The following is a 15611-nucleotide window of genomic DNA, read 5'->3' on the forward strand; positions in this document are numbered from 1 at the left end:
TAGGGTGTTCCAGATGGCTGCCTGAGCATTGCAAAGCACTTACTACGATGTTCTCTCTGGTTACTAGATTGTTACGGTGTGATTTCTAAAGTGTTCTGACTGGTTTCCAGAGCGTTGCTATGTGGTTATTATGCATTTGCTATAGTGATCTGTCAGGTTGGCAAAGCACTGCTTTACATATTCTAAAGTGTTCTGGCTGATATATTCCAGAGCTCTACCATGCATTTGCTACCATGCATTTGCTAAACAAGTGTTCCCATGGAAATGGGCTACGTTTATACTGTTGCCAGAGGAAAAAGCAATGTTAATAGCTACTTGCAAGGAAGAAGAATGGAAAAATAGCTCTCAGCACTATACCGCATGGAGCATTTCTTTGATTAAATAGTCACAGGCCCTGAAGGGATCACACCAGTTTGTTTGAAAGCTACTGACTAACAATTTAACTTGAAGGGATTTATTTCATCTGACAACACTCAAGGTTTCTCCACCATCTAGGCCTGTTTGTCATTCTGCCTGACTATTTGTCTAGCTGTCAATCTCAAACAATTAGGCTGTTTGAAGAAACCCTTGATTTTTCTTCAGGAAAGATGGATGCAGCTTACAGGTGATTCTCTGTCAGGCTTTGATTCAGGGTCTTGTTCCGTTGGCAGCCTGTCGATTTCCATCCAACACACGGACAGCACAATTAGGCTCAAACAATGTTAATGTTAAAAAAGAGAGAGAGAGAGAGAGAGAGAGAGAGAGAGATAATTCCTCTGGATTTATTTTTAGCTTATTCAAAATATTGCCCTGGCTAGCATCCTACATTCATAAATATATGCATCATCTCTTGATCTGCCTAGAATTATGAGAGGTTCAGTTTGCACATACACACACAAGATCCATTTCTGTTAGTCTCTCTCCCTTTCTGCATTCAAGTTAGTAAGCGTAATGCTTACTAAGCAGTATGCACTATATACCTTAACAATGTTGCATTTTAAAAATGAATTATTCCAAAGGTTGGCACTAGAAGCACTATTAGGACTCTGTTGCCCCCTGAAGTACTGGAGCTAACGCCACAGAAATAGCATTCGAATAGAGTATATGTACGTATGTGTGTAGATATTGTTTGCAATAATCAAAGATGAAAGATGAAAATATAATGCAATTGTCAATTATATTCGTAATTATAAAATTTTTAATCTCATTTAATTTAAATTCAAACTTTTTATATGAACACAGAATTATGAGATATAAACTCAGGATTGCAAGATTTATACTTTTCTGCATTTACACAGTCTCACAATTTTTTTTTTTTGTTTCCGCCAATTCTGATGTTTTTTCTAGCAGTTGCAAGTTTTTACCTCACAATTCTGATTTTTCTTTCTTTCTCTCTAAATTTATATTTCGAATTATAAGATAAAAAGTTGCAATTACCTTTTTTATTTATTTTTTTAAATTGCAATTCAGATTTTTTTTTCTCAAAATTGCAAATTTTTATCTCACAATTGTGGGATTATATCTGAAATTGTAAAATAGAAAGTTGCGATTTTTTTTTAATCCTGAGGAAGAAACCAGCTTCCATAGGAAATGCATTGTGAGATACAGTAATTCATCTAGTGTGCTTTGGTTGTTTCTTCTTTTACTTTCACACGCTTTCTTTTCATATGTGTTTAGTAGTTAACAGATTCTTGCTTTGTGTGCCAGAGTGGGAAGAAAAGCGTCATCTGTCTTATGTCTCGTGGTCCCTCGTCAATGTGCATTGCTATGCAAGCCACAGGCCTGTGCTGCTTACGGACTGCAATAGAAGGCCTGGGATGCGATGCGTAATGACACCGAAGGCTCTTTAAAGGGATACTCCACCCAAAAATGAAAATTTTGTCATTAATCACTTACCCTCATGTCGTTCCAAACCCTTAAAAGTTTAGTTCATCTTCAGAACATAATTTAAGATATTTTTGGACTAACATAAATTTTTATTTTGGGGTGGATTAACCTTTTAACAATATGAGATGCAGAGAAATCTATCTATCTATCTATCTATCTATCTATCTATCTATCTATCTATCTATCTATCTATCTATCTATCTATCTATCTATCTATCTATCTATCTATCTATATTTATGGGGAAGTCGTGGCCTAATGGTTAGAGAGTCGGACTCCCAATCGAAAGGTTGTGAGTTCGAGTCTCGGGCCGGCAGGAATTGTGGGTGGGGGGAGTGCATGTACAGTTCTCTCTCCACCCTCAATACCACGACTTAGGTGCCCTTGAGCAAGGCATCGAACCCCCAACTGCTCCCCGGGCGCCGCAGCATAAATGGCTGCCCACTGCTCCGGGTGTGTGCTCACAGTGTGTGTGTGTGTTCACTGCTCTGTGTGTGTGCATTTCGGATGGGTTAAATGCAGAGCACAAATTCTGAGTATGGGTTACCATACTTGGCTGAATGTCACTTTCACTTCACATCTACAGTCGTGGCCAAAAATTTTGAGAATTACATAAATATTAGTTTTCAAAAAGTTTGCTGCTAAACTGCTTTTAGTTGTTTGTTTCAGTTGTTTCTGTGATGTACTGAAATATAATTACAAGCACTTCATACGTTTCAAAGGCTTTTATCGACAATTAAATGATATTTATGCAAAGAGTCAGTATTTGCAGTGTTGGCCCTTCTTTTTCAGGACCTCTGCAATTCGACTGGGCATGCTCTCAATCAACTTCTGGGCCAAATCCTGACTGATAGCAACCAATTCTTTCATAATCACTTCTTGGAATTTGTCAGAATTAGTGGGTTTTTGTTTGTCTACCCGCCTCTTGAGGATTGACCACAAGTTCTCAATGGGATTAAGATCTGGGGAGTTTCCAGGCCATGGACCCAAAATTTCAACATTCTGGTCCCCGAGCCCCTTAGTTATCACTTTTGCCTTATGGCACGGTGCTCCATCGTGCTGGAAAATGCATTGTTCTTCACCAAACTGTTGTTGGATTGTTGGAAGAAGTTGCTGTTGGAGGGTGTTTTGGTACCATTCTTTATTCATGGCTATGTTTTTGGGCAGAATTGTGAGTGAGCCCACTCCCTTGGATGAGAAGCAACCCCACACATGAATGGTGTCAGGATGCTTTACTGTTGGCATGACACAGGACTGATGGTAGCGCTCACCTTTTCTTCTCCAGACAAGCCTTTTTCCAGATGCCCCAAACAATCGGAAAGGGGCTTCATCGGAGAATATGACTTTGCCTCAGTCCTCAGCAGTCCATTCACTATGCTTTCTGCAGAAGATCAATCTGTCCCTGATGTTTTTTTTGGAGAGAAGTGGCTTCTTTGCTGCCCTTCTTGACACCAGGCCATCTTCCAAAAGTCTTGGCCTCACTGTGCGTGCAGATGCGCTCACACCTGCCTGCTGCCATTCCTGAGCAAGCTCTGCACTGGTGGCACTCCGATCCCGCAGCTGAATCCTCTTTAGGAGATGATCCTGGCGCTTGCTGGACTTTCTTGGACGCCCTGAAGCCTTCTTTACAAGAATTGAACCTCTTTCCTTGAAGTTCTTGATGATCCTATAAATCGTTGATTTAGGTGCAATCTTAGTAGCCACAATATCCTTGCCTGTGAAGCCATTTTTATGCAACGCAATGATGGCTGCACGCGTTTCTTTGCAGGTCACCATGGTTAACAATGGAAGAACATTGATTTCAAGCATCACCCTCTTTTTAACATGTCAAGTCTGCCATTCTAACCCAATCAGCCTGACATAATGATCTCCTCCAGCCTTGTGCTCGTCAACATTCTCACCTGAGTTAACAAGACGATTACTGAAATGATCTCAGCAGGTCCTTTAATGACAGCAATGAAATGCAGTGGAAAGGTTTTTTGGGGATTAAGTTAATTTTCATGGCAAAGAAGGACTATGCAATTCATCTGATCACTCTTCATAACATTCTGGAGTATATGCAAATTGCTATTATAAAAACTTAAGCAGCAATCTTTCCAATTTCCAATATTTATGTAATTCTCAAAACTTTTGGCCACGACTGTATATGCAGAAGTGTTCAGTATAAGTTAATTATAATTTATATAATATTTAACTTATATTTCTATAATTATACTGTATATTTATATAACACTATTATAGTATTAAATAATATTTTGAATGAGCTTTTTTATATTTTCAGATTTCATTTTAATTTATTTTAATTGATGTTTTAATCAGTTTTTTAGGAGGCGCAACAATAATGTAGATTATGTTGAAAATAATGTGTTTTTTTTAACCTTAAACCATATAAACACATTGCATTACACCAAATACACAAAATAATGTTCTTATTAGCAATGTCATATGGCCCCTTTTAAGGTGACAACATAAAGCAATAAAACTATTAAACAACAAAAAACTTAAACTTCAAAACGTGTTTAGTTTAACTGTACACTTATTTGTTTACAGGGGCAATGCACATTAATAAACATGGCTGTAAATGTGCCAGAATTAGCCAAAAAGGCTATTTTTAATCTGTAGACCCTTGACAGAATGTAAAAAATATATTTAAAAAATATATATTTATCCAGTCTTGTAATTGTTGATGGGATGGAGTTCCATTCCCTTGCTGCTTTGAATGAAAATACTGCTAAATAAAATTTAGATTTCCTGAGAGGAATAATACAGTCCCCTTTTTCCTCACCCCTTGTGGACAGATGAGTTGTTCTGATATTCACAAACTGTTTTAACTGTTAAGTCAGGTCATAAACATATGACAAACATTTACATATTTGATCAAGTTATCCCTGCTTATCAAATGTTTTTTTTTTTAGAATTGAGCAATGAAATTGAACCGATTTCTTATTAAGAGTTGTTAGTGATTGTTTATATGAATATTCCAATGGTTTCAGAGTAGTTATACTAGCTTGTGACCAATTTGTTAAAAAATAAGTGGAATGAGAAATAATCATGGAATGTACATACATCAAAGCGACATATAATCTGTTGACATATAATCACAAATAAATCAAAAATTTGACGAACTAAATTTGACCCAGTTAGAGACATTTTTAACCTGAGGCTTAAAAGAATGTCTGGAATCAAGCAAAACTCTAAGGTTCTGATACAACTTGTAGTCTCCCATGAGACACTGCTTCTGTGTATATAGATAACAGTGTCATCCACATACATCTGGATGTAAGTGTTGGGACAAACGGATGGAAAGTAATTGATTGACAATGTGTAAAGCAATGGACCCAGAACAGATCCTTGGGGAACACCTGTGAATATACTTAAGGGGGCTAACTTACAATTATGTATTCTGACAAACTGTGAGTGACCGGACAAATATGATTCAATCCATTTCAAAAACTAATAATTAAGACATAAGAAAATATATGTTCTACTGTGTCAGAAGCCTTCTTGAGGTCAAGTGAAGTAGCAGTTTGTCATCTCAATTGAATAGTTTGCTCCGAAGCCAAATTGCATTGGGTGCAAATAAATTAACTGGTATTCAGATAATTAGCGATTTGCACAGCCATCATTTTCTCTGCTACCTTTGAGACTATAGGTCAAATACTAATAGGGCTGTAATTATTAGCAGAATAAGAATCACTGCTGAATATATTCACAATAACGGATGACTTACAAATATATATTTTTTGTGTTATATTTTGCATGAGTCTCTCACAAATAAAAGACACAAAGCAGTGTGTGAGATCCATCTGTCTTTGTTTATGCTTTTCATGGAAGTATGACATCATTTCACCTTTTCAGGCATCAGTCTAAATTTTTATGGAGCTTGATATATGATATTATTGGACTAATTGGCATCTTTGGTGCCATAACTAGGTTAAAAACTCTGCTTAAATCATATTATCTTTCCACTGAATTTGCAGGCGCATATCTCCGCATCTGCCCGAATGTTAACACCTGCTGCACCATTAAAATGGAGGAGAGACTGTCGGATCTGAGCCACCAAGAGATTAAAGGCCTGGTTAGGGAAGCAGGACTCTCCATTCAAGCCTCACTCAATGCCCAGTACAGGACCTTCAACAGTGAGTCCAAAACTCAAATGCATTCAGTCTTGTAGCTGGTTGCGTTTTTGTATATTTTGTTTCACAGCTGCTAAGATGATTTTCGATTAACCCAAATGTGTCATGATTCTGCCTTCATGTCCTGATTTTTCTCTAGTCTTGTGGCAGGATCATGACAGGCCCGTGTTTTGTGTACAAGCACATGGCCTTGTCTTTGGGCCATGTGCTTGTGTTGTCTCGTTTCCTTGCCCCGCCCCCCTTGTTACCCTAGTTTTGTCATCATTGATTTACCTGTTCCACCTGTTGTGTTCATTAGTAGCCTCCCTTTATTACCTCGTGTGTTTCTCTGTCCCTTTGTCGGTTCATTGCTAAATGTTGTCTAACGTTATCATATACTGTCAAGTCTTGCCAAGTGTTGTGAAGCTTTGTCTCTGTCTTTCTTTAATGATATCTTGCTGTGAGTATTTTGTCTAGAGTTCTGTTCTACGTATAATGTTATTTGTTTTGTTGTTAGTGTAGTCTTCGTCAAGTCTTAGTCAAGTCCTAGTCGAGGCTTTTGCCTTTTTGTTTTGTTTTGCCCCCTCGTGGGTTTTGTTTTCCTATTTTTTGTACAATAAACTGTGTTGCTGTGACTACTGTCTGCATTTGGGTTCATCCTCCTTCATCTCCGTGACAGAATGAACCGACCAGCAAGGAACCCAGCAGACAGTATGTCCTCCTTTGTTGAGCACAACCCTGACGACCTTGCACAATGGTGGCAGAGGACTATGGACGATGCACAGAATGGCAAGCTGCCAATTCCTCCCCAAGGAGAGCGGACCCTGAGAGAGTACGCTCGGGTCACGAACGAGAGGAGGCTGTTCTTACCTGATATCCTCCTCAACCGCTAACTCATAGCGGGTCTCAACGCTCCTCCACCCCTGGCAGAACGGGAGAAGCTGGTCTGCTGCTCGTTTGGTGACATGGTGGATTGTTTGTCGCTAAGGGAGTCGCGGGGTTCCACTTTGTCGTCACCATCACCCAAGCTATCAGTGATCCCGGAGGGTCGTGTCCTGGCTGTGGTTACCCAGGGGAATCAGGCTGGCTCCACTTCCACCCCTGAGGCTTCAGTCGTCCCCGAAAGTCTCCGTGGCAAACGAGGGAGACGGATTTCGTGGGATTCTTCGTCGGAGTCATCCTCAGCTGAGTCAGCGCTGTCTGAGACTGCCCGTCCAACGCAAGTCACAGATCCCGCTGAGCCTCACCCACCGGTCACTTGTCCGGCTCTGTCTACCACACCGCGACCAAAGAGGAAGAGGAGGAGAAAGGGAGCCTCTCGCCCTTCATCTCTGCCAGTCCCAGAGCCCGCTACTGCAAGCGCTGTCCTGAGCGCTGTTCCAGAGCCCGCTACTGCAAGCGCTGTTCCAGAGCCCGCTACTGCAAGCGCGGTTCCCGAGCCCGCAGTTGTGAGCGCTGAGGAGAGAGCCGCGGCCGACACTGCAGCAGAAGCAGTGTTGCAGTCTGTCTCGGCTCGTCAGGAGATGCCTGTGGCCATTGCTGCCAGGACCCTGTCCGATTACTTGTCTTGTCAAAATTCTTGAAGTCCCCGTCATGTCCAGTCCTGAGTCCGTGAGCGCCGAACCCCAGTCAGCTGCCGTGAGCGCCGAACCCCAGTCAGCTGCCGTGAGCGCCGAAACCCAGTCTGCTGCAGACGATGATCTCCCCGAGTCAGAGATGGGGAGCTCTATACCTTTTTCTGCTCCAAGGTCACCCGCAGTATCTCCTGTCGTCTTGTCTCCTGTTGTGTCCCCCCCTGTCTCCCCTGTCAAGTTGCCTACTGTTTCCCCCAAGTCATCCCCTCATGTGTCTCCAGCCAAATTCCCCCGGAGTCCCAGTCCTCAGTCCTCGTCCCGGAGACCCAAGAACCCCAGTCCTCCCATCCACCCTGGACTGCCCCCTAAGAACTTTGTACTTCCCCCACCTCCTCTGCCTTGTTTATTGTTTTTGATTTTGCACCCTAACCCTGTGATTTGTTTTTTCATGTTTGCCCTTAGTGTTATTAGTCATGTCTTGTTGGTTTGTGTCTCTGTCCCAGTCAGTCGTGTCCCGTGTTTGATGTTCCCTTGAGGAGCGTCTAGTAGCCGCTCCTTAGGGGAGGGGTTCTGTCATGATTCTGCCTTCATGTCCTGATTTTTCTCTAGTCTTGTGGCAGGATCATGACGGGCCCGTGTTTTGTGTACAAGCACATGGCCTTGTCTTTGGGCCATGTGCTTGTGTTGTCTCGTTTCCTTGCCCCGCCCCCCTTGTTACCCTAGTTTTGTCATAATTGATTTACCTGTTCCACCTGTTGTGTTCATTAGTAGCCTCCCTTTATTACCTCGTGTGTTTCTCTGTCCCTTTGTCGGTTCATTGCTAAATGTTGTCTAACGTTGTCATATACGGTCAAGTCTTGCCAAGTGTTGTGAAGCTTTGTCTCTGTCTTTCTTTAATGATATCTTGCTGTGAGTATTTTGTCTAGAGTTCTGTTCTACGTATAATGTTATTTGTTTTGTTGTTAGTGTAGTCTTAGTCAAGTCCTAGTCGAGGCTTTTGCCTTTTTGTTTTGTTTTGCCCCCTCGTGGGTTTTGTTTTCCTATTTTTTTTTTTTGTACAATAAACTGTGTTGCTGTGACTACTGTCTGCATTTGGGTTCATCCTCCTTCATCTCCGTGACAAAATGATTAAGTTTTCATTTCTCCACCCAAAGTGTAAAGCTGAAGAAGAATAGAGTAGCAACTGCAGAAACTCTAAGAGGAAATGAGATTTAGAGGTTTTACAGTGTACTTGTACTGTCACAGACAGCTGTCTTATCCAGGGTATTTTTTAATGAAACATCTGTTTTTAGTTAACATTTTCCTTTACCCGTCTGCGGATTTAACTGCATCAGGGTTAATGAATTTGACGGGTTAAAGAGTTGCAGCACATTGAAGCCCAAACTCTCTGCTGGTTTGTGTCATTGTGAGCTTAGATAAAAGGAAACCTCTAAAGTTCATATGCTTTCACATAATGGGTCCTCACAGGGCAATTAAAGTGGGTTTTTAATGGCCTTTTACTGCAGTGCATGATAAACTGTATTGACGCACATTAATGATGAGATTTTGATGTAATTATTCAGTTTCCTGACCCTAATTAGATACTTTCTACAAGCCACAAAATTAGAATGCATACGTTATGTATAATTAAACTAAGTTAAAACTAAATAAAAATAAATATATATATCAACTTATTTTTATATTTCACTTTTATAAAATCTGTGGAGAAAATATGAAAAATATAAAATAATATTATTAAAACTGCCACGTCAATCAAATTTTCCACAGAAATGAATACTTTTTGATTTTTAATTCAATTTAAAGCCATGTAAAAATGCTGTTGTCAGGGAACTTGTATGTTGTTTTACTGAAATCTGCAACTACACTGGCAAACAGTAGTCAGGAGACACAGTTGTATGTGATTTCTTTATTAGTTTCACTCTGTGATAAGCGACTTCCTTTATTTCCCACACAGCATATTTTCTGGAACTCCTAAATGGCTCTAAACGGTGGTTAGAGGAGGCCTTTGTAGCCTCTTTGGGGGATTTGTACCGGCCTAATGCTGGACTATTTCATGATCTTTACACTGACCTCCATCGATATTACGGCGGTACCTCCCTGAACCTCGAGGAGGTCTTGGACGATTTCTGGATGAAGCTCCTGGAGCGTCTTTTGAAGGCATCTGACCCTGAGACCACCACCTTGCTCTCTGACGACTTCCTGGAGTGTGCCTCCAAGCAGACTGAAACCCTGCGTCCATTTGGAGATGCTCCACTGGAGCTGAAGACCAAGCTCGTGCAGGCATTCATCTCTGTTCGGGCATTTGTCCAGGGCCTTACTGTGGCTGGAGAGATTGTACAGAAGGCATCTCAGGTATAGTGGATTATTTTTCTTTTTTAGGATGGGTGTGAAGTAGAGATTAAGGCTCAGGGCTGGTAACATGAAACATGCCATGTGCCAAGACCGAACTACCCTTGAGCAAAGCAATTAATCCCAGGTTGCTCAAGGGTGACAGATAGCATTCGTGCATGAAAGTTAAAAACAAGCGTTCTACTAAATAAGTTATAAATAAAACCCCTAGAGTGTACACTTAGTAAGACCACCTTTGGCAATATTTCCAGTCCCTACCAGCATTGGCATCTTAATGGCGAAATAGGATTGGGACGATTTAGGGCAAGATTTCAAAGGTGATCAACTGAACCAAGGTCTAATTTTCTTGATTTTAATACTCACCATGTGTCTTTTACATCTTCGTCTTGTTAAAATATGACTCGTATGTAAATAATCATAGCATATTTTGCTCCAGAAACTCAACTGACATTAATATTTCCAAATGAGTATTCCAGTGTGAGCTCCTGGGTTTATTTTTTCACCAAATATAGCATTTCACATCAAAGTTTTAAAGTTTAGTTAAGGTTTCATTAGACCAGGGTTCTTTGATATACCTTCTGGGGCGAACAACAGTAAAATTCTAAAAACTTTCTTCTTCCACCTCCTTATATGCCAGATTTATGAAGTGTTCTTGCTCTTGAAGCCCTATTGTTGCCTTACACGACAGTAACTGTTTAGCGTTGCCAAACTCTTCTTGTTCAGACACCCAGTTCTGGCAAAGGTTCAACTCTTTGCAGATGCGCAGTTGTTCCATATTTTCTCACCTTTATAATGACAAGCCTCACAGTGCTTCAAGGTGTGTTTAACATGAATTATATCCTTGCCCTAACTGGTATTTTTCAAGAATCCTGCATAAGATCTGCTTATAATGATCCTTGGGTTCTGCGGTAGGGGGTTTCCTCAGAAATGAAGTGTGTATTCTCCTAGACACAGGTGTATTTGACATTAGAGTCATGCCACGATGGGAAAAATTCTTTAGTTAATCATTGTTCCATGGTGTAACACTGTGCCATTGTGTGACAGCCCAAGGACCCCAAAGACTATATGTGGCTTAAACTCAAATATGTTGTTCTTTGATTTTATGTGCCTATATGTACTAAACCATACATACCCTTGAGTGCCATACTCTCTGTAGGTGGTCTGGTTGCACTAAAAGCAAGCAGTAACTTTGAGTGCCCTAGTTACCTAGAAAGTCAATCAACGGATACTCCCAAATTCACAGTACAAATGCCAACACTGCAGCGTTCCCGAAGATGTTTGCCCCATACCATACACGTGGAAAATTAGTCCAAGTCCTTAGTGGCTACCCTACCCTTCCTTAGAACTCCCTGCTGCTTTGACAAATGAAAGTAGGGCGCAATGATACCTCTACATTCTTTAAGGGATTTCTTACAGAAATGGATTCAATCTCCTGGTGCCAAACTCTCTGGAGATACCTGCTAAGCAGACCTAAATTCTTGCTGATGTTGGGAATATATCAGTTCGGAATATTGCGTGTCTTGTTTAAGTGGTCTTATGTTAACATATATAAAAAGTGAATCCACTGCATGGCATATTCTGAAGGATTATAATGAAAAATGAATGCATTTAGTAGCTGTTGGGAAGTTTGAATTAGTTGCATGAGCAGCAGGTTCACACACGGTCGCAGTAAAATAATTAAATTAAAGTTGCCTTCGGCTAATATAGAGCATAGATTACTCTACCTTCCAAACTTGGCTTTTCCAAAAGACAGATTTACATTACATTTACATTTATTCATTTAGCAGACGCTTTTATCCAAAGCGACTTACAAATGAGATAACAAAGAAAATCAAGCTAGCTCACTTATCTTTACCAACATTAATGGAAAATGAAAACGAAATTGTTCAGCTTATGCTAAAAGGTCTTGCAGAGCGTTTATTACAAGAACAGTTCTCCTAAAGTGATGCTGTTAATTGTTTTGCTCACAATAGTGTTCGCTCATGGATAATTGCCTAATGGTCACTTTTCCCACAGGTTCCTTTGAGCGAGGAGTGTAGTCATGCCATTGTGAAACTGGTGTACTGCCCTCATTGCCAAGGTCTGGGATCAGTTAAACCTTGCGTCAACTACTGCAAGAACGTCATGAAGGGTTGCCTGGCTAATCAGGCTGACCTGGACACTGAGTGGCAGAGCCTTATAGGTAAAGCAGAGATTATACCACACAAACTCTTACTCTTTTGTTGGTTGCTTGATTTCTGTTTATGTTGCATCACACTGAGGAGAGCTTTCACTTTGCTAAATACAGTATTTCAGTTTCAGCCTTGGCATGAAACCTTCTTGACACTGATCATTTATTTGCACACTTGGGCGGAAGTGGTTAAGTGGTTCATGTAGGTTGTCCATAAACCAGAAGGTTGGTGGTTCAATCCCTGGCTCCACCTGACCAAGTGTCGAGATGTCCTTGAGCAAGACACCTAACCCCAGCTGCTCCCGACTAGCTGGATGGCGCCTTGCATGGTTGACACCACCGCCATCGGTGTATAAATGAGTGAATGTGAGGCAACTTGTAAAGTACTTTTGATGGCCATGGGTCTGTTGAAAGCGCTATATAAATGCAGTCCATTTACCACTCTCTTTTCCTCAATCAGAAACCATGCTACAGGTGGCCTCCAGCTTTGGTGCTGAGCCCAGTATGGACAAGGTGATCTATTCAATTCCTGTGCGAATCTCAGAGGCTGTTCTCACCCTGCAGGAGAACATGGAGATCTATACCAGCAAGGTTAGGACACTGAAATAAGCATCTATTTTAAACTTGTGGGATTAGGTTGTATTCATTCAGTTTAAACAGTTTAAAGATTTATTCATCAGGTAAGGACCGTTTATACAACTATAAACGTAAGTTGGGGTTGCGTTTCAGGTTTTCAAGGCCTGTGGGGACAGTGGTGAGAAAGGAACACAGAGTTCAATATCTGAGGAGTCGAAAAAGAAAGGAAGTACAGTTACTGCCCTGGATTACAAACCTAGCCCCATATCTGCAGCAAGACTGGAGGTGCAGGTTTGTGCATATGTGGCAGTATCCACTTTTGGCCAACTTTTATGAGTTTTATGCAATGTTATTGAAGTGCGTGTGCAATTCCCAGGTCACAGACGTGTCCGGTAAACTGAAGGAAATGCAGTTTTACTGGATCCAACTCCCTTCGGCTCTGTGCAGTGGTAGAACAGCATCTTCAACCAGCAGTGAAAAGTGCTGGAACGGCAACACAAAAGACAGGTATTACATTATAATAGAAAATATATGATGAGAGGTGTCTATTCAACTGGTCAGAATGTGTTATTTGGGGATAATCTTTATATAATCAATCAATTTATGTGCTTTTCAAGGCAAAAAGTTGTGCAGGATTTTGATGGATGACTTTTAAGATGTACACACATTATGAATTTATAGATTGTTACTCATGGTCAATGATGATAGACTTCTGAAAACTGCTTGGTCTCACTTTTTGCAGCCAAATTCGTTAAATTGATTGTTTAGCTATCACTGCCACAGAACTGAACTCCCATGGCCCGTGATTGAAATGGTTCTGGAAAATGGATTTTTCTGCAGATACCTCCAAGAGGTCGTAGGCAATGGACTGGCCAATCAGTTTGAAAACCCAGAGGTAGAGATTGACATCACCATGCCCGACAGGACTATACGTCAACAGATCATGCTGCTGAAGATCATGTCAAACCGCCTGAAAAACGCACTCAATGGCAACGATGTGGATTTCCAAGACACAAGTAAGCAGCTAAAAATGCTAAAGAGCTAACTAAAAATAAAAGACGTGATAATTATACAGTTGGCTTCGTGAAACAAAATAACAAATTTGTGTAAATCATTCAGCATCAACTGAATTTATTCAGTTCACTAGTTTCACTAGTTTGATTTACTATTGTTAATAGAATGAGTTCAGTGATGCTAAATTCAGTGATGCTAAATTAATAGTGATTTTGTCTCCTTGGATATGCTGCAATTTCATGTAAATTAGATATTGCATAGCAAACATTACTTCTGTGACCTGTTTTGCAACAAAGTATTCATCTTTTTTTTTCCGTGATGTGTTTCTAGGTGATGGTTTCAGTGGTTCAGGAAGCGGCTTGTGTGTGGACTACCTGTGTGATACACCTCCAGTCATTGGGACGAAAATTGTCCATACTAGACTCCTTGAAAACAAAAGAGTCATTGGATCCGGGAACCAGATTCAGCCTTCCATCATTTTACTGGTTCTGTTACTCGCGACTCTACTGCTGAGACGATAATGGAGATGCTAAATTGAGTCAGGAAAGGGATAGGACAAGGAATGTTTCAAAAGAATAGATAAACATTTAAAAAGGTACGCATAAAAATTGCCAAAAGAAAAAAAAAGGAACCTTTTGAGGGAATGGACATTTTAATTTCTCTTGAATATGACAAGAATAGGTGGAAAAGGAAGTTTGTTTCTGTGTATTTTTATGTTTTGTAATATACATCAGATTTAAGAGCTGACTTGTTACATCAATTAACATCTTGCTTTTTTTTTACCTTTGAATGTAAAAAAATGAATTGAAATACAGAATTGCTGAATATCTGATGAATTACCGTAATTCCTCAAATAAAAACCGGTATTCAAATAAATGCCGGGCCTGTGATAGTGGCCGGGGGCGTGGTCAACACGGACAAATAAAGGCCGGGGGAAAATTTGTGCAGCAGAGCCAGATAACGAACGTACACGCCCACTGCCAGAGCATTTCACGTTCTCGAGTCAAGAACCGGTTCCATCGGTTTTCGGATCACCTGTACACTGAACCGAGAACCGTTTCTGTTGGACGCGTCTGATTCGAGAACCGAGGAGCTGATGATACTGTGCATGTGTGATTCAGCGTGAAGCAGACCGACAGAGAGCGCGTCTGAACCAAACTGGTTCTTTTGGTGATTGATTCTGAACTGATTCTGTGCTAATGTTATGATCTCTGTCCACTGGAACGCTATCGCTTTTAATTTAAAACGGGTTATTTAAAACAATTACTTATCAAACAGATGGAATTACAAATAAAGGCCTGCCTCTAATAAAAGCCTGCTTCAAATAAAAGCCTGTTACCTTCTGCAGTTCAGGTAAAAAAAAGGCCCAGCTTTTATTGAAGGAATTACGGTATGTAATTGGAATTATGTATGGTGTTTTTTGGGGGGTTTTTAACTGTGATTCACTTGGTTGAGCAATTATTTTTTATGATAGCAAGCTGCAATAATAGATCAGGATCTGTCAGGAAATGTTTTCACACCAACATCAAAAGAAAAAAGAAATGATTTTGCATAAAAGAAAATATAGCTGGTTTTTATTGCATTTCTTAGTAATTATTTTCATAATCATTATTTAAACTTTTATTAATATTTCCCAAATTTTCCACATCGAAACATTTTAAAAATAAGCAAAATTATTTACATTTTTGTTCGATTTATGCTTTAAATAAATATTTGCCGATAGGAGAACCATCATAAGAAGAAGAATTTATTTTCAATTGTTTCATAATTTTTCTAATTTAGCAGAAAAAAATCACACAAGAACACATAATGGTAGTTTATTATTATTATTATTATTTATACCGATTTTTTTTTTTTTTTTTTTTTATATTGTTTCCAAATAGGATTATTTTCATTATAATATGAATTTTTCTCTTTACATTAATAAAAAAAATTAATTAGAACTTGAC

General features: G+C 39.9%; 1 protein-coding gene across 1 annotated transcript in view; it reads left to right on the forward strand.

Moving 5' to 3' along the window:
- Positions 1-15014, forward strand: part of LOC132131722 (glypican-1-like) — a 31843-nt gene extending 16829 nt beyond the window's left edge. Inside the window, exons 2-9 of the mRNA XM_059543814.1 lie at positions 5845-6003; positions 9508-9905; positions 11919-12084; positions 12533-12663; positions 12802-12939; positions 13025-13155; positions 13489-13664; positions 13993-15014. Of these exons, the coding sequence (XP_059399797.1) occupies positions 5845-6003; positions 9508-9905; positions 11919-12084; positions 12533-12663; positions 12802-12939; positions 13025-13155; positions 13489-13664; positions 13993-14183 (1490 nt within the window). The 3' untranslated portion in view covers positions 14184-15014. The remainder of the gene's footprint in view (positions 1-5844; positions 6004-9507; positions 9906-11918; positions 12085-12532; positions 12664-12801; positions 12940-13024; positions 13156-13488; positions 13665-13992) is intronic.
- Positions 15015-15611: the final 597 nt, after the last annotated feature.

The sequence above is a fragment of the Carassius carassius genome, chromosome 48 (assembly GCF_963082965.1).
Source record: "Carassius carassius chromosome 48, fCarCar2.1, whole genome shotgun sequence".
Taxonomy (NCBI): domain Eukaryota; kingdom Metazoa; phylum Chordata; class Actinopteri; order Cypriniformes; family Cyprinidae; genus Carassius; species Carassius carassius.